Here is a 26,572-nt window from a genome sequence, read left to right on the forward strand (position 1 = left end):
ACTTTGACCGAAGAAACGATAACTGAGAGGCTTCGATTCATCAAGTAAACAACATGATTTAAAACAGTTTTTTTAATGAATTTTTTTATGAACAACAACTGAGGGCCTCTATCTGATTTTGTGAGAGGCCCATTATGAGCTGCATAAGTTTAGGGCTGAAATGATTCCTTAAGTAACTCGATTATAAAAAATTATCGAGGCAAATTCCTCTGCCTCGAAGCCTCTTTTAATTTATTTTAAATCTCACGTGAGGTTCTTTCGCAATTATTTATATATATTTTTTTATGTGACAACGCATTTACGTTGGCGGAAGGAGACACAAGCACTGTGTCCGAAATCACATACTGCAAGGAGTTAGCAGTGTTTTGATTTGAGGGCGCGGGCAAACGTAAAGAGAACGTCGTGGCGTGCGTCCATTGCAAGATAGAGCTGGCATACCACAACTAGGGCCCTATGATTTCCACTGCACTTACATCAAATCACGATATGGACTAATATCTGTAAATGTTAAGCCGGAACAGTCTATTTAAATGTAAATCCTGCATGTTCTGTGTGTCTCTGTTAATGAATGGAGCAGAAGCGCGACTTCCTTAATCACACACACTGAAGGGCGTGTGACGCTCACGGTAATTTCAGCGTCTGCTGTCTCAATTATAAATAAAATAAACACATGGGGTGGTGTTAGCGCAGTGGATAAGACACATGGCTTTGGTGTGAGAGACCCGGGTTCGAATCCACTGTGAGACACCAATGTGTCCCTGAGCAAGACACTTAACCCCTAGTTGCTCCAGAGGCGTGTGACCTCTGACATATATAGCAATTGTAAGTCGCTTTGGATAAAAGCGTCAGCTAAATGTAAATGTAATGTAATGTAATAAGGACGTGAACACATGAACAACATCTCCAGAACTACGCTCTGACAGTCACTTCATGAGCATTTGACCGTTTGATTTAAAGTAAAACTAGCGTCACATCGCATACACAGAACTGTAAAGGTACGTCAACCCATCAAAATAAAAGTCCAGTGTCCTGACATTTTATCCTACCCGTCAGATTATTTTCTGCGGGTAGGCCTGATTGAGCAAGGATCAGTTAAGGTTTATTTTTTTGGAACCAAAGTCGTTGATGAAGAGAGGGTCCAGCGCGAATTTTGATTGAGTGTTCCAGAATTGGACATGCTGCGGCAGATGGGATATATAGAAAAGGCTCCTGCGGGAGCAGACACTGCTGCGGCAGTGGGGAGATACAGAAAAGGCTCCTGCGGGAGCAGACACTGCTGCGGCAGTGGGGAGATACAGAAAAGGCTCCTGCGGGAGCAGAAACTGCTGCGGCAGAGAGGAAATATGGAAAAAAAGGCTCCTGCAGGGGCGGGCACTGCTGAGATGGCTGAAGTGAGGATTGACCGTTATAGATAGAAAGGGGGATGTTAGGAGAGTTAGCTATGGTAGATAACATGTTTGAGTGAATGGGGATGGGCTGGCATTAGAGGGGTTGGCTGAAGAGGGTTCGGTGAACTTTTTTGATATATAATCGGTCTGACTACTAAAAGGTCTCGGTGCCCTCTGCCTTCTGACAAATCTGGAGCTGGAGGCCACTGAACAGAAAAATGCTTAGTAGCATGAGGGAGTGGAAGAGTTGAGGGCGCGTTTACAAATACACGTTTGCTTCAGCTGCTGTAGCTGTGGGTCGTGGGAAGGGGCTGGGGTGTGTGATGTCTTGAAGAACCTGTGTAGCCTGCACTGCTAGCAGAGGCAGCCTAATGCTAAGGTCTGCTATGTGAGTTGGAGGACGCTAAAAAGAAAAAGGGGGTTAGAAGTAACAGGATGGAAATACTGGGATGTGCAGGCCCGTGTTGCAAGTAAAAGTAGCTTCGTGCTTGCTTCGGCTGCGGGAAAGTAGAAGGGTTAGTAACATTTGATGAGGCAAGCTAAAAAAAAAATGTCTGGGTAGCCTACTGTGCTGCCAGCTTAGCAATTGGTTACCTGATTTGACAATTGCTCAAACCTTGTCTGAATTAATAAGTTCCTGTTGGAAAAGCATCTTTTCCTCTCGTTTTGGCCTTCAGGCCTTTTTAAACGGCCTCCTGAGCACATAAATTTGGGATGCTGTTTTCCCGTTGTAGTATGTACTGTGGAATCAGAGGCTTTTGAAACGATTTAGCATGTTTAGTTTTGTAAAACATTGTACCAATAGACATGTCTATAGCAGTAACGTTAATTGCAGTAATGTGATATTCAAATTCAAGCAGTTTCTAAAGATACTTACTTTGCATGCTTTTCATATTACAATCCTAAAAAGACAACAGAAAATTTACTCACACTTGCTGTCCTGTGGCAAAACACGAGGGTAGTTGCGTTTAAGAAAAATTCTGAGTAATCATGCCAGTAAATGGTGAAATATGTCCCTAAATAAATTGATCCTGCCAGAATAATTGCATGAAACTTATGCACAGTAAGGCAAATGTAATGTCTTCAGACATTTCAGTGTGGATGACAACTCTGGAAAAATGCCTTAGTCGGATGACGATGCCACATTTAACCACGAAGCAGAGTTAAGTCATAGCGTCGTTTAACAAACTTTAGCCGCGAAACCTGCATTTAGCGTCTTCACAATCGCATTCTATATATAAAGTCTATTTGAATTGTTCAGACAAGCAAAGCACAAGGTTTTCTTGCATAATTAACATTTTAATTGTTTGGTCAGACAGTTCCTATATTGGCCTATATATTCACGTTCATAAATCGGGGATTAAACATGGAATTATGTTTTATATGCTAAATATGAAAACAAGCGTAGGCTATGTGCACAGTACCTATAACTGTGCTTTGCATTTTGCAAGATTGACATGCTAAATGGCCAACTGACCCGGTTTACTCTCATTTATTTTGTTTACAAATGAGATATGTACAAGTTCATGGCATTTACAAACGACATGTATCCATTCATTCAACTTGACATGTGTACCGGTTCAGTCCTTTTGTTCACGAATGAGAGCTCTAGATCTCGTTCAGACTCATATGAAACTCGCTCAGTGTTGATGACAACTCTGGAAAACTCTTCATTAATGAGAGTACACCGAGAACGATTTGTTCGCCTAAAAGATTCATTCAAAATGAACGATTCGTTCACGAACGACACATCACTACAACGCAGGTCTTCGCCGCTAGTGGAGGCAGCATCGAATCGCTCAACGGCCTGAAAAACTGCGGCGAAAGGTTGAGCAGGAAAGGTCGGGAAGCAAGAGAGGCTTGCTGCAGTGAGAACTGGGGCAAGGCCCGTAATGATGCGCGGGTCAGTGTTTTTTCCAACCCGCGGGTCCCGCTTTTATGAAATTATTTGGCCCGCCCCAGCTCGCCCCGCAAATACAGTAAAATTTCTTGACACGCCCCGCCCCGCGCATCGGGGACATCACGGAAGTTACGTCGTAAACACGACTTCCCACCTTGTGCGTACGAACTTCCCAGGAGGATCAATATAGGCTATAGGTAATTGCACTATGATGGTTCGTTCGTGAACAAATCTTTTAGGTGAACGAATCGTTCTCGTTTACGTAATCCACTGACCATAGACAGTAAAAGACTCATTTCTCGTTCAATGAAGTTCCTCCCACAGCAGTGCGCGAGTGCGGCGCTATTAGCAGCGCATGCGCAGCTCGTGAACAGCTCTGTGAACGGTTTCATCCTGTCAAAAAGTGTTACTCAAGATGTGACTGAGCATGTGACTTGTTGAATGTAGTGAACGAATACGATCTTCTCGTAGGTGAAAGAGTTGAATGAACTGATACATCTCGTTCGTGAATGAAATGAATTAGAGTATACAGGGTCAGTCGGCCAAGCATGTTAATCTCGATCAGCAATCAGCAGATACAAAGCGCAGTTATTGTTGCACATACGCTTTTTTCATATTTGGAATACAGAACATAACTCCACGTTTAATCCCCGATAAAACCTTGTGCTTTGTTAATCTGAACAATTTATTTAGACTGTTTATTTAATACGATCATGCACACACTTTAATAAAGCCAAATCAGTTTTTTTAAATAAAGTAAATACGTTCGTTGACTTAAGACATAACACATAAGACACTCTTTTTCGCCAACTGCTGGCCTATATGTGTAATATGAAGAAATAGTCACTGAACGAATCAGTAAATGAATCATTTTGGTGAACGAACTGAATCTAAGAATCTCTTGAAAGAATCAAAATTTCCACCACTAAATTCCATGAAACATAAATGGATTTGTAAAAATTTTTAGTGACCCGTCCCGCAATAAAGTGCCAATTTCTTGTTACCCGCGGTTTATGAGACGACCCGAGCATGACTAATGGCCCGGGCTGGTTGAATGCCTGCTGCTGGGGCGATCCAGCATTATAAGAGAGCCCGGTCTTGGGCGGGATAATCGTGTTGTCGAGAGAGGCAAGTTCGGGGATTTGCACGATCTTTTGGCCACAATGTGTGGCTTGGCGAGAAGCGCAGCTGACGCGTTGACGCTTGTTGATGTTCAGCGGCCGTGTTTGGTGGGGTATGAGTGATCATGGGTCCAGCAAAAAGCGGCAAATCTGAAAAATCCCCAGTATGGATATCTTCGTCGAAAGGAAAATTGGGCCTGTGATAAGATGACAGACAGAGCGAACCGAATGCTGACAGAGCGTCCATGCCGAAAAACTGTCGTGGGACAGGAGGTAGGAAGACTGGATATATATACGGTACGCTTGTGTGCTAGTTAAGATGATTAGCTAAACGAGATGCACCTGTGCCAAATTGGATGATTATCTGATCGTGCTCCTCCCGAACTTTGTTAATAAAACCACATGTAGGGTTTTTGACATTTAGCTCCCAAACTCTGGAATAGCCTTCCTGATAATGTTCGGGGTTCAGACACACTATCTTTAAATCTAGATTAAAAACTCATCTCTTTCACCAGACATTCAAATAATACACCTCATTATCTTGGACTGCAGTTATATCTGATCAAATGTGCATTACTATTCTTTAGCTTGGGTTAAACAAATAAATTTTGCTTGATTGGAAGAGCAGCTATTCTAATTATTTCTCTGTTTGTTTTGCCACGGGATGTAACCAGGATTTACACAAGCTCCAGTCTGGATCCAGAACACCTGAGAAGAGATGATGTCAACCCTGAAACACTATACAAAACCACTCAATTTGTGCTATTATTTTTATTGCAATATATAATAATTGCTGTTAATAGTGTTCATAATCTGTTAATAGATTTTCCTGTACATTTCTGCCATATGTACACTAACTGACAGTCACCACTGATAAGCTACTACTAAATATATTGTAGAAACCTAATTTTTCTGTAAAGCTGCTTTGCAACTATTTGTATCATGAAAACCGCAATACAAATACATTTGAATTGAAAATGTTACCGATTTACAAGGTCTGGCATGGGCTTGGCCCCACCACTGTTAACATAATTTGTAAAACATGGGTTAGTTTGTGGTGTTGATAGTAGGTCTGCCATTAAAGGTGGTTGTGAGGTGCTGTGTAGGCGACTATCTTTTGGACAGTAAGTATTGGTCTTAAATAGAGAGAAAATATTTAAAGAGATTACTGCATTCAGTAAGACAATGTTCTCTTTCACGAGTTCACGCTAACATATAATTAGCTGAGGTATGGTATGCGTATCTGTCCGGGGAAGGGCTCCGAGCTCGGGAATGGCCCGAACCTAGAGTACCCCCCCCCTTCCCCGTCTATTTATAAAGTGAACTCAAAGTGAGGAGATGGGGTGGAGGAGGGATGCTGATAAACCGTCAATGGATAGAGGTAAGTCAGCGATATTTATACTATGGGATTGATTACTTGATTATGGTCCACCTGTGTTGATTAGGCTAAGTATCTGACGCACTCCTCCCGAATCTTATTAATAAAATTTCATTTAACATTTTTTAATATCACCTTAAAAAAGTATTATAATTAATTAGTTGTGTAAACATTACACATGTAAATAATGTGTTTGAAATATATACACCACATGCATAATTATTAAGCATGTTCATATTCCAATTAAATATTTTTCCAAGCCCATTTTACCAATTCCAAACCACATTTATCTTTACTATTAATTTTGTCTTAACTTTTGCTTTCTAATGGTCATGTCTTAACTTTGCAATTTCTGTATTTCATTAGTTTTTAATATTTTGCATGGAGATTAAATAATTTTGGTTAAAAAAGTAGAATAAAATACATTTTATTCCAGTACACTTGCATAATGTACTTAAAGTTCTCTGTTTTCATGCAAAAAAAAATTTCAGTTAATATACTAAAAATTACTCTTTAGTACTTCTTAAGATGATCGTTAGAACATCTTAGTGTACTAAACTGCTATTTTGGGACACCATGAATATGAATTAAAATGTGCTTTTAACACTTTCTCTGTAAACAATTAACTCAATCAATTAAATTAATTGAACATGTATTTAGTTGCCACTTGTAGTATAATTGAAACCTTCTTTCATACACTTACTACAGTCATGTTTACTATAATTAAAGCATATGTTCCTGTGGCTCAAGTGGTAGAGCATTGCATTAGCAGCGCAAGGTTGTGGGTTCGATTCCCAGGGAACACATGTTGGGTTAAAAACTGTTAGACTGAATACACTAAGTCGCTTTGGATAAAAGCGTCTGCTAAATGCATAAATATCATATATAAGGTGCTATGACAAGCACTAAACTCGTCCATCTCTGGCTCAGCACCAGCCAAAGCACGAAAGCATATTTGAATTTAGCAGTAAATCTCATTCAACGATGATCACACTGGTTGTTTGTACATGATGAAGAGCAACTTTATGTCCATCACATGCTAAGGGCTTCTCTCAAATGTGAGACTTCACGTGTTTCATTAGGTTTCCTTTTTGAGTGAAACTCTTTCCACACTGTTGGCAGGTGAAAGGTTTCTCTCCAGTATGTATCCTCATGTGGTCATCAAGGTGTTGTTTAAATGTAAAACTTTTTCCACACTGAGAACATATGAAAGGTTTCTCTCCACTGTGAATTCTCATGTGCTTGTTAAGGTTTGATTTTCGAATGAAGCTCTTTCCACACATATTGCATGTGTAAGGTTTCTCTTCAGAGTGAGTTCTCATGTGGTCTCTAAGGTGTCCTTTTTGAATGAAACTCTTTCCACATTGTTGGCAGGTGTAAGGCTTTTCTCCAGTATGAATTCTTATGTGGTCATCGAGGTGTTGTTTATATGTAAATCTTTTTCCACATTGAGAACATGTGAAAGGTTTCTCTCCACTGTGAATTCTCATGTGAACAGTAAGGTTTGATTTTTCAGTAAAGCTTTTCCCACACTGTTGGCAGGTGAAATAACTTCTATTTGCTGTCTTTTGAGCTCTTTTTCGTGAAGTCTTTTCAGTATGCGAGCAACTAAATTTTTCTTCGTTCATGAAATCATATTTCTCATGCTGAACATTATCTTCCTTTTCATCGAGTTCTTGACTCTCCGCTTTCAGTGTCATCAGGTCTAAAGGAAAAATAAGACAAATCCAGATTAACACTATTTTTAATGGCACAGAGAACAAACATCAAAACCAACAACATGTAGATCTTATATGCACTGAGCTATTAAAGGAGTTAAATGTGATCTCAAAACCTCTTCCCATTATTTGAAGTGATGATGATTAAAAAAAAGAGCAATTGTATAATCTTCGAGGTAATAGGTCATGTGATCTCAACATGTTTGTCCACATGAGGCAACTCACTCCGTCAAATAAAACATTTTTAATTAAAAAACTCCTGTGACATTCTTTAAAAATATCATTCCTTTCTGTAGTTGGGCATTTTAACAAGGATCAAATGAGTGAGTTCAGTTTTGAGAAGAAAAACTAACCTGATTGTTCCTCAGTATCTTTATGTTTGACTCTGAATGTTTCTTCAATCTTCATGTCTTCGCTCTCCTCTTTAATAAACTCCATCTTTATAATAGTGTCAAGTGGATCTGTAAGAGATGAATCACAGATTCCTTAAGTTACCGATAACAGATCTTCTGTCTTGCATAAGATGCTTTAAGCAGTTTATAAGAAACACTTCAACTGTATAAGGCAAGGCAAGTTTATTTATATTACCACATTTCTTACAGAATGGTAATTCAAAGTGCTTTACATAAAAGAAAGTAAAATAATCATGAAGAAAAATAATAACAAAAATAAAAACAAGCAATTTTAAAACTTTGGAAATTATTTAAAAAATGTACTTATTTAAAATGATTTTAAAACAGTTTATAGTGTTCCTGTAGCTCAATTGGTTGCGCATTACGCTATCAAGCGCAATGTTGGGGGTTCGATTCCCCGGGAACACATGATAGGTAAAAAAGGATAGCCTGAATGCACTCACTATAAGTCGCTTTGGATAAAAGTGTCTGCTAAATGCATAAATATAATTTTTTTTATTTAATACATTTAATTTAAATAGAAAATGATTTTACATAAAATACAGTGCAATTGGTTCTGACATCGCACAGTGCTCACTCAATAAATGCACAGCTAAACAGATGAGGTTTGAGTCTAGATTTAAATGTGACTAATGTTTTAGCACATCTGATGTCTTCTAGAAGCTGATTCCAACTGCGGGCGGCATAGTAACTAAAGACGGACTCCCCTTGTTTTGTGTGAACCCTTGGTATTTCTAACTGACCCGATCCTAGTGATCTGAGTGGTCTGTTAGGTTTATATTCAGTGAGCATATCTGCAATATATTTCAATCCTAGGTCATTGAGTGATGTATAAACGAGTAAAAGTACTTTAAAATCAATCCTAAATGTAACTGGAAGCCAGTGTAAGGACCTGAGGACTGGTGTGATATGCTCATATTTTCTGGTTCTAGTCAGAATCCTGGCAGCAGCGTTCTGGATGAGCTGCAGCTGTCTAATGGTCTTTTTGGGAAGGCCGGTGAGGAGCCCATTACAATAGTCCACCCTGCTGGTGATGAAGGCATGAGCAAGTTTCTCCAAGTCTTGGCTGGAAACAAAACATCTAATTCTTGAAATGTTTTTTAAATGATAGTATGCTGATTTAGTTACTGCTTTGACATGACTACTGAAACTAAGGCCTGTCTCCAGAATCACACCAAGATTCCTGACTTGATTTTTAGTTGTTTGACCCCTAGAGTCAAGGTATGCATTCACCTTGAAAATCTTTGTTTCCAAATGCAATAACATCTTTTCCTTGTTTAACTGAAGACATTTCTGGCACATCCAACTATTAATTTCATCAATGCATTGGCAGAGGTAGTCAATGGGGCTGTAGTCATTTGGAGATAAGGCTAGGTAAATTTGGGTATCATCAGCATAGCTGTGATAGGCAATTTGGTTCTTTCTCATTATTTGACTTAGTGGGAGCATATACAGGCTAAACAAGAGCGGTGCAAGAATTGACCCTTGTGGGACTCCGCATGTCATGGACGGCCACTTAGACTTATGCTCTCCTAGACTCACATAATAGCCTCTCCCTTCTAAGGATGACCTGCACCATTTGAGTACCATCCCAGAAAGCCCGACCCAGTGTTCCAGTCTTTCAAATACTTTAGTTTAAGTATTTGTTCAGCTGATTAAAAGCGACCTTTTCTACAATTTTGCATATAAAAGGAAAGATTAAATATTACTCTACAATTGCTCAAAATGGTGTTATCAAGATTTTTCAGGAGGGGCTTAACAAATGCAGTTTTTAAGGAGTTTGGAAATGTCCCAGAAAGAAGTGAGGCATTCACCACTTAAAAAACACCACAGTTAAAAAAGATGTGGGAAGTGTGTCAAGATAGCAGGTAGAAGATTTTAGGTGCCGCACTATTTCTTTTGAAATTTTGCTATCAATTGTTTCAAAAATAGACATGGTATCTTTTTGATATTGCGGTCAAGTCTGTCTATTCCTGCATTGCTTGAGATGTGCTAATCACCTTCCTGATATTGATGATCTTCTCAGAAAAGAAGGAAGCAAACTCATTGCAATTGCTGTCTGAGAGCATTTCACTGGGAATCTGACTTGGGGGGGGGGGGGGGGGGGTTGTCAGTCTCTCAACAGTGGCAAAAAGAGTACAAGTGTTGTTTAAGTTACTGTTTATAAGGTTTAAGAAGACATTCTGTATTTCTGTAGAGCTGGACATTTTAATAAGGGGTCAATTCCACTATTACGGACATGACATTTGCAGTCAAAATATAAATATTTTACTGAAATATAAATTCTCATAAATTATATTTATTACCAATATATTGAACCATCTAAACACCTTAAAATAAAATCCAGACATCAAAAAAAAATATTTTTATAAACCCGTTTTATATTTTAAATGAGGGAAAAACATGCATTACAGACGTGACAAAAATAAATAAATAAATCAGGTTCAAGTTCAGTTCAGTTTATTTATAAAGCACAAATAAAATGGCCACAGGCCGACCAAAGTGCTGTACAAGTTAGAAATATAAAAGATTAAGTACTCTAAAGTCAGCAAAACAGTTTAAAACTGAACACCTTTAAAGTACACTAATAGTACCAAAACAATTTAAGACGGAACAGTCTTATAAGCTAAAAGCAACAGAAAATAGATACGTTTTGAGACATGATTTGAGACATTAAATAAATAAAGTTTCTGGGAAACAACATTTTGTAGAATTTTTCTACAAAAACCACTTGCATCGTGGTTTCTGCGATTCCACGCGGAACATAAATACAAACTGAAAAACCTGTGAAATATATCGTGGCGCAACGGTAGTGCGTCTGACTCCAAATCAGAAGGTTGTGCGTTCAAATCACATCGGGGTCAAGCCATCTCTTCTGGGGGCAGCTGTGGCCTAAAGGTTAGAGAACTGGACAAGTTACCTTAAGGTCGCCGGTTTGAGTCTCTGTGCCAACAGGAGTTGTATGGGGGAGGGAGTGAATGAACAGCGCTCTCTTCCTCCCTCAAAACCCATGTCTGAAATGTCCTGGAGCAAGGCACTGAACCCCCAGTTGCTCCCCGGGCACTGAATGTATAGCTGCCCACTGCTCCAGGTATGTGTTCACTTCTCACCAGGGGCGTAGCACCAAATTTTGGGCCCTGGGTACAAACCATCTTGCTGGGCCCCCAATACCATAGTGATACCAATGGGTAAGGTATTGCATTTTTATCATAAAAACACTTAAAATGTAAACAAAATAGGCCACACTCTGATTAATATATTTTTGTTTTATTGTCGAAAGTACTACTTACTGAGATGACAAAAGGTCTAGCAGGTCCAAACCTGGACTAAATCAAATATACTGTAAAGCAGTTCTGAAAATGACCATACCAAATGAGAAAAACTTTGGTCTGAAACACAAACTAAATAATGTCAGTTTTTACTAAATGCCCATTGACGGGTCTTTGCATGCGCAAATTTGCTGATCAGGTCTTTAAAGTCCAGTTTTTTGCTAGCATTTGAACAATAGTTTTCCTGTGCTTATCAGTAAGAGTTGTTGGCCATAATCCTGGGTCCTCTGCCAATCCCTCTCCAGTATCCCTAAGTCTCTCATTCTCTTCTCTTTCCTCTTCAGCTCTGTCCTCCTGCTCCTGACTACCTTCATCACATTCTTCACTTTCCCTCTGATCACTTATATGAATATCAACCTCATCTTCTATTTCTGCCTCTGCTACAAGAGGAAATAAGCAAAATGGGTACATTGTTATTGTACACATTTAAACTTTAAACTGTAAACTTTAAACTGTAATTAGTAATTACACTTTAAAGTTTAAATGTGTACAATAACAATGTACTAATTTTGCTTATTTCCTCTTAACACTTAATGACTAATTACTAAGTGTTAAAAAGCTCACCTTGTCTCACTGTCACACTCACATCCACCTCACTGTCACTGCTTTCACCTAGCCATGATGAGGGGCCTGCTGCTGCAGGGTCTGACTCTGAAACTGAAATATATGGCTTCAAATGGTTGCTAAAATATCATTTATTGTCACAATACCTTTTTTTTAAAGTGTAGGCTAAGTACAAGATAATTGATGATTATTTGTCTGTTTAAAATAAATGCAGACTAGACTATAGAATCACAGGGTAAACTAATCGCCAAACTAGAGATTCAGTCTTTGAATTATGTTTTAAAATAAGTCATTTTTCAATCATTAAGATGTGCATTATTATACTGAGAACAATCCTGTACTTACTGTAAGAGCGTGTGCGAGCTAATTTGCATAACAATGCGGTAAAATAGGCGCTAACGATCGGTGTTTTCGCGGGTGTTAGATTTTGACAATGGAGGGAAATATACAGTGTTTTCATGTAAACTTCTGACTCTGAGAGTGGGGAGAACTGCAGCAGAAGAGGAGACAAGCGTTTAGGCAGCTGCCTGGAGTGGCAGTGTGTTGAGCTCCGTCTGCTTCTCACTCCCTGTTATTTACGTAAGGGATAATGTATAATGTTAGATTACATTATCCTCCGCTTCGTGTCGGGGTCCTGTTCAGCCTGTCGGGGTTGTTATTCGCTATAACGACCGCCTCTCTATACATTATCCCGCTTATTACATGGCTACCCACAAAATAAATAAATAATTTGCCACGAATTATTGATTTAAAAAGGAGTTTATTGATTTAAAAAGGATTGTATTGCTTCCGCCAAAGAAAATAGTCCGTTCCGCGTCCATAGCAACGCGCTGTTTTTCATGGCAACGGTCTGTTATACTTCGCAGCGGTCTGTTATCAAGAAATAACAGACCGCATTCTACATTGGAATTCAGCCAAGCCATGTAATAATCAGAAACATTGTTTGCTCGCTATGAAGGGTGTGATACTATAAAGTATTGGTATATTATTCATAAATGCAAACATAAATGTATGCTATTCTACCGGGAGTAGATATTTATGTTAAAACAATGTCAATGCTTGATGATGCATTTGGAGCTCACCTCTCTTTTCAAAAAAATTTGTGAGCAACTGCTTGCCCTCATTTGCCCTTCTCTCTTTATTCTGCTTCTCTTTTCGTTTTTGAGCAGCCCCTGATATTCCTTTCTTAAGGAGAGACATGACTCTTCACGGCTCACTCCAGCTCCTGTCTCATCAACTGATTCAATCACCGCGGGTCCGCAGCAGAAGCACCTGACCTGCGGGTCGTACCATTTGCATTGATTCGAGAGGGGTGTGGGGCCCTGCACAGCATGAAAATGACTTTTTTATACCAAACCAGCGCCTAACTACAAGTTTAGTTTTGCACAGGAACTTTTTTAGTTGTACATAAATGCTATACAAATGTTAGTGCATGTATATGTATGTATAGAAAACTGACTTCTAAGGGCCCCCCCCCTGCCTCGGGCCCTGGGTACTCGGTACCCTTTACCCCCCCAGTCCGACGCCCCTGCTTCTCATAGCTGTGTGTGTGCACTTGGATGGGTTAAATAGAGAGCATCAATTCCGAGTATGGGTTACCATACTTGGCAAATGTCACGACTTTCAAATGGTCTTTTTTTATAAAATACATTTTATATGTATTATACTTTTAACTAAAGGACGCAAGCAATTTAATTCCCAACACCCCCACCACCCTTTACTCGTACTGCACAAAAAGTAGTTCAGTAACATTGAATGTTACAAGGACTGATTATTGCAAATGCAGATCCGACTGTGTTCTGGTTAAACAATTTTTATTTACTTATTGATAAGGTTGGCATATGGTGGTGTGGTCAACATACAGAACTACCAAATTTTGCTAGAAGTTTGAATGCATCATATAATAATTGCTGTTAATAGTTTTCATCGTCTGTTTGATTACATCTTTAATTGATTTTTTATTTGTAATTGTGCACTAATCTCACATCTGGTGGATAAACATAACGATTCCATTCAAATGTAATTTAAAGTACGTTAATGCAGTAAAATTCAGACCTAAATTCACAAGTTAAACAGACTTTTTATTATTTTGGTAAAAAATAAAGATTACTTTTGCATGGGATTGCCCAAGGATCAAATGAATAAGTTCAGCTTTGAGAATGAAAACCAACCTGTTTGTTCCTCAGTATCTTCATGTTTGACTTCAATCTTCATGTCTTTACTCTCCTCTTTAATAAACTCCATCTTTGTTTGTTCCTCAGTATCTTCATGTTTGACTCTGAATGTTTCTTCAATCTTTATGTCTTCACTCTCCTCTTTAATAAACTCCATCTTTATAACAGTGTCTCGTGGATCTCAGTCTCTTCAGCAGGAGTTTTTTTCTCTGTGTTTGGACACTTTGTCCTGTTTAAAATGAGAATAATTAACAAAAATAAAGTAAATCTCTGGGTGTGACTCAATCAGCTCCCTAGTTCAGTAGTCAGCGCACTTGTGAGGGAGTCAGTCAGAGAGAGAGTTAATGGACTTAAATCACCTGATAAGAAAAAAACAAAACCTTGCCTAGCTCCCTGGACACACTATATTCGTTTTAAAGTTGTATTAAGATTTATATGTATTATTTACTGATTTGTTTTTATTATTTGATTTATTGTTCTCTTTGCATTTACACTGTTTTGAACAGCAGGAGTCAACAGTGTGGCGATTCGAATCACTGAATCATTTTGAAAGGCAATTGATTCAGTTGACTCGTAGTTTTAGAAAGCTCCGTTTCTCCATCACTTCTTTCCAGTGACTGAACTCGTGTTCATAAATGAGACGCACAGTTTCTGTTGCTGATGTGCGAAAAATCCTTAATGTCTGATAGATAAAGCATCAAATTGTTACATTAGGTAATATTAAAATTATCAAAACGAGCTTTACTGACAAACACTTTAATGGTTAAAAGCACTCACTTTTCTTTCTTCAGCCGAATCACAGGAGCGCGCAGCAGCCTTGTGACGTCACGTCGCCACACCAAAATAAAAGGCCGTTTCTCAATACCGAATTAGCAAAGTTCGGATTGTGTCCTCGGTAGTTCCCCAGTAAGACGTCCCATCGTTTGTCTGAGTAGGTCCGCGCTCGCGCGCAGGGCTGTTGACACGCTTTGATGTCGCCGCCGCGCGGTCACGTGGTTCACGGAGCTCTCCTCTCCGCGCTGTCGATGTGTTTGAATGGGTTTAAGAATGATAGACAACAGTTTCACTATATTTGCAGCACTTTCTAGTTGTTATTAACACATCATGTGCATTGATTGTGTATCGGTAATTACCCTGACTGAGTTTTACAATCGCTTTTTTTATTATTCTGTGGAGTGATGAACAGCATTAATATTTTTTCTAATATGCTTATTATTTTTATTACAATTAGTGTAGTATTTAGGGTTAAAATAGAGAAGATGTATTTAAATTCAAGTGCAAAGAGGCAAATTAGAGGCGTTTGGTGGCCAGAAATATAATATTCCTAGGTAATGTCATGGTTTAACCATTAGATGCCCACATCTACTCTGGCTGCTGTTAAGAGTTTTACCGGTCATAATAGCTTATTTATTTATTTTATGTTTTGCATTGTATATTCAGACATAAACATAATCATTTAGTGTTTGATAATAAGTTTTTATAAGTAGATTTTTGTATTATTATTGAATTAAAAAAGATTAAGTACTCACATCCAAGTATTATTTTATGATATTTATGTAAGAAGACAATATAAGTGAATGTCGCCACACCAGAAAAGGCCAACAAATACAGAAAAACAAAACAAAAGGCAACCAACCCTGCTGAAAAAACCAGCTTAAGATGGTCAAGCTGGTTTAAGCTGGTCTCCCAGCCTGGTCATAGCTGGTTTATAAGGCTGGTTTAAGAAGGGTTTTGACCACTTTTTTAGCTGGTTTTAGCTGGTCAGTGTGGTTTAAGCTGGTCAGGCTGGTCTTAGCTGGTTTTAGATGGTCAGGCTGGTTTTAGCTGGGTCAAGCTGGTCAGTGTGGTTTAAGCTGGTCAGGCTGGTCTTAGCTGGTTTAAGCTGGTCTTAGCTGGGTCAAGCTGGTCAGTGTGGTTTAAGCTGGTCAGGCTGGTCTTAGCTGGTTTTAGATGGTCAGGCTGGTTTTAGCTGGGTCAAGCTGGTCAGTGTGGTTTAAGCTGGTCAGGCTGGTCTTAGCTGGGTCAAGCTGGGCAGGCTGGATGTAGCTGTTCAAATTGACTGATTTTGACTGACTGTTTGATTTGATTGATCACATAGTGTTTGACCCAATTTTCCTGTCAGTGAGTGTTGTGACAAATTAAATCATTCCAATTTTACTTTAAATACTCTGCAGGACCACAAGCAACCACTTTAACATTTTTTTTTATTTAATCTTGCAGGCATAACATCGCTATTCTAACAAATATTTACAAAATTATTGGAATGATTAAAATGATTATATGAAAACTATATCAACAATTAACTGAAGATGAACAATAACATATTATACATTTTCATTTTTCCTTTCTTTTTTTATGATATCTTGTATTTTTTGGGATATTTAATACCCCACTTGTTTCTCCCTCTTCTCTCTCTCTCTCTCCTCTTTCAGGCTCCTTTCGTTTCAGCCAGTCACTGAAACAGACTTGAAAGAGAAATAATTTAGATAATTTATTTGTCAATTTTCAACTAGTAAAACTACTTAAAAAGGCAATTATCATGTTTTTGTTTCACATTTTGCTTTTTTCAGACATAGTAATGAAATTATGTAGGCTTTTAATTATGTTCTATATATTTTTATTGACTGATAAATAAGTATATATGTATAAGTATGAATGAGAGGATGAAGGAAATATGAATGAGAATATCTTGAGCACGAACATTTTCCAACTGTTTTTAACAAAATTGGTGGTGTTAATGTTTACATACAGTGCATGCATGAAGTAATAGAGAAATTAGATTACCTCTCAAAACATGCAACTTGGAGGGTGTCAGGGGAGGCTTTTGAGAATGTCTGTTTGTGGGACACTCCTTTCCTGACACACTTCTTCTTTGTAAAGTGGCTGTCCCCCACAATGCCACAGCCATCTCTTTTACAAAGAGAGAATCCTTCGTGATGGATGTAATTTTCCTCCACACCTCTTCTCTAATCCAAATATTTTCCCCTATGTGGATCTTCAAAACAGAAAATGAATTAGTATTTACTTTAGGCACATCTTAAATTAAAGGCATCTTAAAAGACAAGATATTTAGTCAATTCTTGATTTCCATTGACTTACAGTAAATTGTATGAATAAAACCTCTCATGGGTCATTCCGTGTCAAAACAATTACATTTATATATTTGTATTTAGTTGAGATATATATATATATTCGTGCAGGTGGGGCAGTGTTCAGAAAGGAAGGGTACGGGTAAGTGGCGGAGTCCAGCGGCCGCACACGCTCCCCTCTTTAGTCCGGGGCGCAATTGCTAAGCAAAGATTGCTATTCCTAGCAATCTTTGTTGCATTAAATGGTGGCAGTTCACAGTTGCACTGTTCAAGTTTTTATCCAAGATTAAGATTTAAATAGAAATGTCTGAAGAATAATGTTGAAACTAGAATTGTAGTTTGTTTCCCTCTGTTAAAACAATTGCATAAAACATATATGTCTGTGTGCTGATGTTGAGACACCTTTAACAGTTCCTGAATTATAGGAATGCAAAACCTCAGAAATAAAAAAAAAAAAAAAAAAAAACCCCACAAAGTGATTTTTCCCATTTTTGAATGGCCACCATTGGCATATGATGCAACAAAGAGAGCCAAATTCTACACGTTTTCCTTCAAATATTGATCAACAATATTTCAGGGGAAAAATCTGGTATTTATTGATTGTTTTCTCATTGTAATTTCCACTGTGTGTATTTCTTTATCCGAGGACCTGTAGTTGATGTGGAATGACCCTCAAACATTCTTCAAAATATCATCTTTTGGTTACCACAGAAAAAACTTCTACAAGTTTTAAATTAAAATATAGGTAAGTAAATGATGACATAATTTTCATGTCTGGGTTAAATATTCCTTTAACGATAGCTCAAATCAGCTGGAATGTAAAAAGGATATGGTTGATCTTTGTTGACCAGGGATGGGGGAAGCTTTTGTTCGCCCATAGAATTACCACCCTTCACACCATTAGCAAGGGTCCCATTATAGTATAAACATCATTATTCCTAAGGACCAGAGGAAGAAGATATTATTATTCCCGTTGATAGCTTTAAATGTTGTGCTTTTCCTTGACTGAAGTATTTTGCCTACCACATAAGACCAGCATTTGTTTTTGAAAGATTTAATATTAAAAACAAGGTGATATAATTGTACTATACCAAGATCTCTAGTCATTGGATCTTAACAGTTAAAGTGGAACCTTTCAGTAAGGGTAAAATGGGCTTAGACAGGGTAGGTGCCATATTTGCAATTGCGATTAAAAATTACGCCGTGTCAGTTTAAAAGGTTATACCATATAAATGTTCTAGATTATCACATGCTTCTTAATTGGATTATTATTATATATATATATATATATATATATATATATATATATATATATATATTACATTTAGTCATTTAGCAGATGCTTTTATCCAAAGCGACTTACAAATGAGGACAATAGAAGCAATCAAAACCAACAAAAAAAGCAATAATATGCAAGTGTTATGACAAGTTTTTAATAAAAAAAAATATTACATTTAAAAAGTTTAAAATATATATTTACTATATATTAGATAATAATAATAATAATAATAATAGTAATATACTTATTAACATATAATATAATGTTATATAATATAATAGTATTATAATAAGTATATTGTTACCATTATTGGGGGCAACGTGGACTTTTTGATGTGTGAAAACAAATGGGGTAAAAAGGCTTGACAATTGTTCTAATGTACCTTGCCATCCTTTTTTTCATAAAGGCTCAGAGTTGATTGAGAAGTGTTTTTATTCAGAGGTGGGTTGTTGCCCTCTGAACTATTGGGCACCTCATCTGATCTTCCGTCAGGTTTGCTCTCAAAAGGTGCAGAAGGTCTGTTAAGAAGAGATGGACCTGCAACCAACCAAACAATGGTAGGGACAAATATGTTAATATATAAAAATAAAAGGGTGAAGTCATATTCTAATTGAGTGTAGTATCCCTTCATTCCTTAAAGATGCAGTATGCATCTCTCTCTCTCCCTCTCTCTCTCTCTCTCTCTCTCTCTCTATATATATAGCAATTACCATGAATTATCTCTTTATATATCTCTGTATGTATAACTTTTTTACTTACAATAATAAATATTGTTATGCTTCAGTCATATTCAAAAATGTCTTAAAGTTCCACACACTAGATACTCCATAAGGACAAAGCAAAAAAAAAAAAAAGTTTAGATAATTCAAATAACCAAAAAGACACAAGTGTAGGGACAACTCTGAATGTCCATAGATGTCCCAGTCAGAACCCAATCTAACATCACTGGAGAGAACTTCAAATGGCCATATTCTCATTCTTTTATCAAAAGTTAATAGTGTTTTAAAAAATTTTTATATATATATTTAAAGTTATATAACACTTAGGTAGGCCTAAAACTCTGAAATACTGTGTAGGTGTTGCCATAATTGTTGTTAAAATTAATTACGAATGTATTACAATTATTTAAAATATTAAGAATAAATTATATATACAATTAGTTACAGTCAATTAATTAAAAACAAACTTTAATGTGCATACTGTATATAAGCCAGGTTCACTGAAGAGTTCTAAAGAACCGATTTGCGATATGACTCTTAACCAACTAACGCTACAACGTGAATCATTTCGAGTGTGGTTTAAAAAAAAAAACCCTGCAGCGATTCAAATGGACTGCCATAGTGAGAAAAAAAGCAATGTTTTTAAAATATAAATATTTTGGTATAACAATATACACTACGGGTCAGTAATTTGGGGTCAGTAATTTTTTTTCTTTCTTTTTAAATAAAATCAATACTTTTATTCAGCAAGGATGTGTTAAATTGATAAAAAGTGATAGTAAAGAAAATATATTATTAGATTTATTTTATTTTGAATAAATGCAGTTCTTTTTAACCTTTTATTGATCAAATATATTAGACAGCAGAACTGTTTCCAACACTCATAATAAATCAGAGTATTAGAATGATTTCTAAATGATCATGTGATAGACTGATGTTACATGTGACACTGAAGCTGGAGTAATGATGCTGAAAATTCAGCTTTGCATCACAGGAATAAATCATTTTTTTAAGTATATTCAAATAGATAACTATTATTTTAAGTTGAAATAATATTTCACAATATTACTGTTTTTTCTGTATTTTTGATCAAATAAATGCAGGCTTGATGTTCTTTCAAAAACATAAAAAAATAGTAATGTTTCCAAACTTTTGGTCTGTACTGTATATATATGTGTGTGTGTGTGTGTGTGTGTGTGTGTGTGTGTGTGTGTGTGTGTGTGTGTGTGTGTGTGTGTGTGAGCGCTCACATGTTGTGTCTATGTACAAGGTTGCTTACAAAAATTTCTCTGTATAGATGCCGAAACACAAATATAAAAAATATCTGGAGCCTGGCAGTGTGTCCATCATACCTGCCAAAACCAGACAAAGGCTTGAGAAGAAGGCTGGTTTTGAGGTAGCTATATAGATGTTTCTATTAATTATCCAAATAATAACTTCATATGAAATAAAAAGTAAAAATATAGAAATAAGAAATAAAGCCCTTATTGTTTTATAGGCGGGAGATCCATCATGGGTTAAAACCTCGCATTTATACCAGACCCCTGCTGAAGCTTCTTTGGTCCTAGATGAGATGAGTTTAGACTCAGAGGTAGCCAAATTATGTATTCATAATTTTTCATAATTATAATAATTAAACAACCAACTAAATTTTTAAATTCTTTAGTGCTAGTATCCTGACAGCAAGCTGTTTTTAGTTGCCAAATTTAGCCATATACATTTAGATAGAAGATCAGCCACACAACTATTTAAATAAATATTAAAAATATTGCTCTGTCCATGATTAATTAAATTATTATTATTTTTTTTTTAGGTAGAAGCTATTACAGGCACAAGTAAGGCCTTTTTGCTTGCAGACCAGACCTATTCGGATGAGTCCTCTTTGGAGGTAAATAAATTATCTTCAGATTCAGAGAAACCTACACTATACTATAGTGTAACAACACCAATAATTAATACAAATTTAATAAACACCATATTTCGCTACTGAATATTAATGGTTTTTGTATTGTTTCAAAGGTAGAAGGCACTTTAAAGACAAACACCACCTGCTCATACTCATGCCAGGCCAAAACGGACATAAGTGATGCACTTTTCCAACTTAATGAGTTGGCTTCAGACTCAGAGGTAGTATCAAAATTTGACATACAGGGCCCTAAAATGTATTTTTTGAATTTCTTTCTAATATATATAGATCAAAGGTCACGTTAACCAGAAATTATTGACAGTTTTTTTTAGCAATGGCTAATATAATATAAATCTATGGCTAGGTGTTGGGGATGTAACTATTCAATCAACTCATGATTTGATTAGATTCATGATTTTGATTTCACGATTCGATTCACTTTTTTTTTTAACACATTGAGATTTAAGTCAAATTATAAATTAAATGTGCCCTTTTAATATTGCTTAGACTAAATGCTGCAAGTTTCTTTATAAAATTGAAATATAACACTATAATAATATACTAATATACTAATAAAAATAAATTTCAAATTTAAAACAAGCCCCAAATCAAATAAATAACACAAATAAAATAAATCTATTCATATAACCAAAATAAGGCTCTGTCTTTTATTTTTCCTTTTAAAATGAGAGGCAACCATTGCTTTTTTTAATCATGATCCTAACAAAGATGCTGCATACATGCAACATGAGCAGTTTTTAATCTAAATTAAATTACATTTGAAATAAAAACAGATTCACTCTCTGCCAGCAGGTGGCGCTTAAAGCGTTTCCTCGCTTTCTGCTGTAAACAAAGCAGCGCTGCACTATTGAACTTTAAAATGCATTGTACAGAGACAAGATGAAAAGGAAAAATACCATCTAAGCTTTTCGAAATACAGTAAGTTCCCCTCTGACATACATTCATTTAAACCCCTACCACTAACTGAATCACGATTTGTTTAGCATCTCAACCGATTTGAATCTTCACATATTTGCTCTGATTTTCATCTGGCGTTTAATTGTTACATCCCTACTAGGTGTGCATTACACAAATTTCGTCCTTTTACTCAACATTATACATTAAAATCATATAATCCCAAAATAGCCATGCATTATCTGTTACAAAACAACAGATTTAATATAAAATTGTGTTTTAAAAGATTGTGACTTTCGGTTTGTCAAATGTTAGTCAGAAATGTCTATAATAAATGTAATTCTGTGTATTCTATGTGTTCTATCTGTGGTACTTCAAAATAAGCAGTACTTCTTTGGAACCAGCTGGTAAAAAATAATTGTAAAACATGGCAGGGAAAGTTAATTTAGTTATGAGAAAAAAGGTATTCGAATGCATGAAAATTCATACATGGCAAGTGTCAATTTTGTTTTTAGACATTTGTAACAATTTAAAAGGTAATCACATATATAGATATTTTTTTTTTTTGTACGTAAAAAACACAGCCCTTTTGGTCACAGACCAGACCTGTTCAGATACAGATGAGTCCTTTTTGGATATAAATGAGTCTTCAGATTCAGAGGTAGTTACACTATATCCAACTGATGCATGTGTGATTATAAACTGCCATCAGATGGTGAAGTGGTAAAAGTGATTAATCATATTGTGATTTTCATCCGCAAAGACGGCATCAATTACCGATGACCAATACCACGACCTTAAATACTCTAGTGTGCAGAGTGTAAGTCAGACAACTTTAGTTCTTAGTATAATGTTTACAGTTATTTTGCACAGGGTAAGTTAAATATAAATATAATTAAGATGGATGTGTCTACTGCACACTAACAAACCTAGGTAATCTAACTAAAATAAAACATATACCTGTGTTTAGTCTTAAAATTTCACAATTAGTGCTACACTGCAATGATGATTCTACATAATATTTGTTCAAAGTCCAACGGACCTGCTTTGAAAATGCCTTGAGTTATTCAGTGTGTTAATGTAATTACCACTGAAACAGGAAGTTATGGACAATAGTGTTTCCTTCATGTCACATCCCAGTAAAGCTGTAGCTGACAGTCACAGTTGAAAAAAAAAAAAAAGGATTCTACCTTTAAATTTAATATGAAACTTACTACAGCAAAGTAGTTATTGTTATTAAAGCCGATACGGTGTCATTTGAAAGGTAGGGGTGTGCTCTCTTCTAAAACATCCATTATGAGTGCATGATGATTTCAAATGGAAAACTGTTATGTGTTAATCCTTCATTATTTATACAACACAACGTTAATTACAACTCATTGGCTATCTGCACAAAATGCCCCAAATGCAGAAGTGAACATGTCTCTGAATTTGTAGCTCTTTTTGTAGATGCGTTCTTCATGAAAAAATGTTTAGAAAAAATTCACAGCGCTTTATTATAATGGTTATATATTATAATGGGGTTCTCATTATAATGTTATGTATATGACAGTCACAGTCATAGTAAAATTATGAATTGTTGTTTGTACTGTCTGTGTCAGTTTGAGTCTTGGTAACGTTTTAAATCACTGCCGCCAAGATGCTCCTCTGTCGGTCACAGATTATGGAAAGTAAAACTGAAATCTATAGGGGTGGTTGGATTTATTCATGCATGTTAAAATATTTATTTAAAGCTTCTTTCAGAATATTATTTACAGCATTATTAAATAGACTGTATATTAACCTATTGGGAGAAAATCGGTAGTCAGGCAGTTAAAACTTTGATTAATTCATTCATTAAACAATGTGGCGATTCATCTATTTAATTGCAGATTAATCACTTTAATTTTTGCTGAGAAATTACAGCCATAAAATCGTCATCGTGAAATGAAAAATGAAAAAAAAAAAACCCACATCAAATAGGCAATTCAAAAAATATAAGAACCATTTTATTTGATTCAGCATAGAATTTATAACGCTTAAACTTTTAGGCTAGAAAAACTATACATATATATATATATATATATATATATATATATATATATATTAGATAGATATATTTTTTAAAGCTATATACATAATCTTATATATACAAAATCAGTATAAAAAATCTTCCATGGTGTAGCTTTAAAAATCATTACATATTAAAACACAGTTGTTTATCCTGTCCCATACTAAAATGTCTATTTTAAATTCTCTAGGGTGAGGCTGCCTCAGATTTATTTGATTCTTCTGGAGATACAGATGCAACCGATAGTGAAAGGGAGGTTCAAATGCCAACAGATGATCCACTTCACAATATTGGCACAGACACAGGAATGGACACAGTTCTCAAATCAACAGGCTCCATCACAAAGGCAGAGGCTCTGCTGCTGATAATGACTCATGCTGCTGTACATAATATTACTGGCTGTCAACTAGATGACTTGCTGAGACTGATTAATTTCCTTTTTGGTAATGATGTAGTCCCAGGGTCCAAACATTTGTTTAATAAGGTATTCAAGAACAACTCCGAGATAGTTGAGTTTCATCTTTACCGTCGAGCCTGCAAATGTCACATTGGAACACAAAAACTAGTAACTGACCAGAACATCACACAATGTCCATCCTGTAATGAAACAGTTGAGATCACTTCTTTAAACAATGGTAGCTTCTTTATCAATGTGCCAGTTGCACCACAGATTCAGAACCTTCTGGAAAATCCAGAAATTCAGAAGCACCTCAGTTATCGATTTGACAGACCAAACAGTGTTGAAAATGTTATATCGGACATCTTTGATGGAGTTATGTATGAAAAGTTGTCACAACCTGGTGGGATTCTTTCAAATCCTAATAATTTTTCATACAATTTTAATTCTGATGGGTCCCCCGTTTACAAATCTTCAAAATTCTCTATATGGCCTATACAACTACACTTGAATGAACTGCCCCATAAAATGAGATTTAAGCATGTAATCCTTGCCGGCCTGTGGTTTGGAACTCATGAGCCATCTATGCAAGTCTTCCTGAAGCCATTTACAGAACAAGCAAAGTCACTCAGTTCTAAAGGTGTCTTGTGGAGAAAAAATGGTGTTCAAGTAAATAGCAAAATTGTTGGCATCTGCTGCTGTGTAGACTCCAAAGCAAGACCTGCAATGCAGAACACCACTCAATTTAATGGTTATTACGGCTGTGGCTTTTGTGTTCATCCTGGTGTTTTAGTTGAAAGACAGGTTAAGTACACCGTGTCAGCTTCAGGACATGATGATAGAGACACAAAGTCTATGATAAGAGATATGGAGGTAGCCTTAGTTGAAGGTAGGCCTGTCAGAGGCGTTAAAGGTCCATCACAACTTATAAACATGCCATACTTTGACATTGTATGTGGTTTCGTACCTGATTATATGCATGCTGTACTTCTTGGTGTAACCAGACAGATCACAGAGCTTTTACTTCAGAGTGGTGAGCAGCCCTATTACATTGGTAGACCAGACACAATGCGGGTAATAGAAAATCGCATCAGAAACATCCAACCTCCCCATCTCATTACCCGCTTGCCTAGGCCACTTGAGGAGTTCAGATACTGGAAGGCATCAGAATGGAGAGCTTGGTTGCTTTTTTATTGCTTGCCGTGTCTTGAAGGTGTTCTGGATTCTCAGTACTTAAAACATCTCGGTCTACTGGTCTCGGCTGTCTTCCTCCTTTTACAGGAGTCTATCACCTATGAGGAAGTCAACAAAGCAGACGAATTTGTCGTTAAATTTCAGTCATTTTATGAAGAGACTGCCATGACTTTCAATGTACATCTTCTCACTCACCTTGCTAAGTCAGTGAAACTCTTGGGTCCATTGTGGGCACACTCTGCATTTGTTTTTGAAAGTGCAAACGGCAGTCTGTTGAAGTTGGTCCATGGAACCAAATGTGTTGCTGTTCAGATTGTCAACAAGTTTCTGTTGCATAAAGCATTGACATGCTTTGCAACAAAACATTTGATCAGTGACCGTGTGTTAAACTTCTGCAGAGAATTCAGTGTATATCCAAGAGTCCAGAAATGTCTGCGGTGGCAGGATACCACAGTTTTAGACAGTGGCACAACTAAACATTTAAGAGATGAGGAGATAAATGCCTTCATCTTAGCAGAGAGACAAGTGCCAGAAACTGTACTGATACACAATAGGATGTTACATAAAGGTCTGATTTACACCAGCAAGGCCTACTGTCGTGCTAAGAGAAGAAGGGAGAGCTGCGTTCAGTTAACAAATGGATCCCATGGTGAAATACAGAACATTGTGTCATTTACAGCAGAAGTAGGGATAGAAATTGCTCTGTTCTTCCAGAGATTTGATTCGCAGCCCATCTTCGCACTTCCTCAGAACTCTGGTTTTGTGCCGCATATTAAACTCGTTAGAGAAAGTCAGTCCCCTCTGCAATTGGTCGCATTAAACAGCATCAGACAAAAATGTTTTAACATCTTTTCTTCAGATAATATCTTTATTTGTGACTTTCCAAACTCATATGAGAGAGATTAAAGCAGTATAGAATGTGTACGTTGTGTGTTTTAGGGTAGGGGTTGTGGGTGAATGAGAGGAGAGAACAGACTGATGGTCACACAGAAAGACGGCATCACTACATGAAAAGAGTTGCACTGTGACTCACCTACA

General features: G+C 36.7%; 1 protein-coding gene across 1 annotated transcript in view; it reads right to left on the bottom strand.

The window, feature by feature from the left end:
* Positions 1–6,693: 6,693 nt before the first annotated feature.
* LOC132106088 (gastrula zinc finger protein xFG20-1-like) overlaps positions 6,694–26,572 on the bottom strand; it is a 257,526-nt gene continuing 237,647 nt past the window's right edge. Inside the window, exon 3 of the mRNA XM_059511716.1 lies at positions 6,694–7,492. Within this exon, the coding sequence (XP_059367699.1) occupies positions 6,840–7,492 (653 nt within the window). The 3' untranslated portion in view covers positions 6,694–6,839. The remainder of the gene's footprint in view (positions 7,493–26,572) is intronic.

Source organism: Carassius carassius, chromosome 26, assembly GCF_963082965.1.
Source record: "Carassius carassius chromosome 26, fCarCar2.1, whole genome shotgun sequence".
NCBI lineage: Eukaryota > Metazoa > Chordata > Actinopteri > Cypriniformes > Cyprinidae > Carassius > Carassius carassius.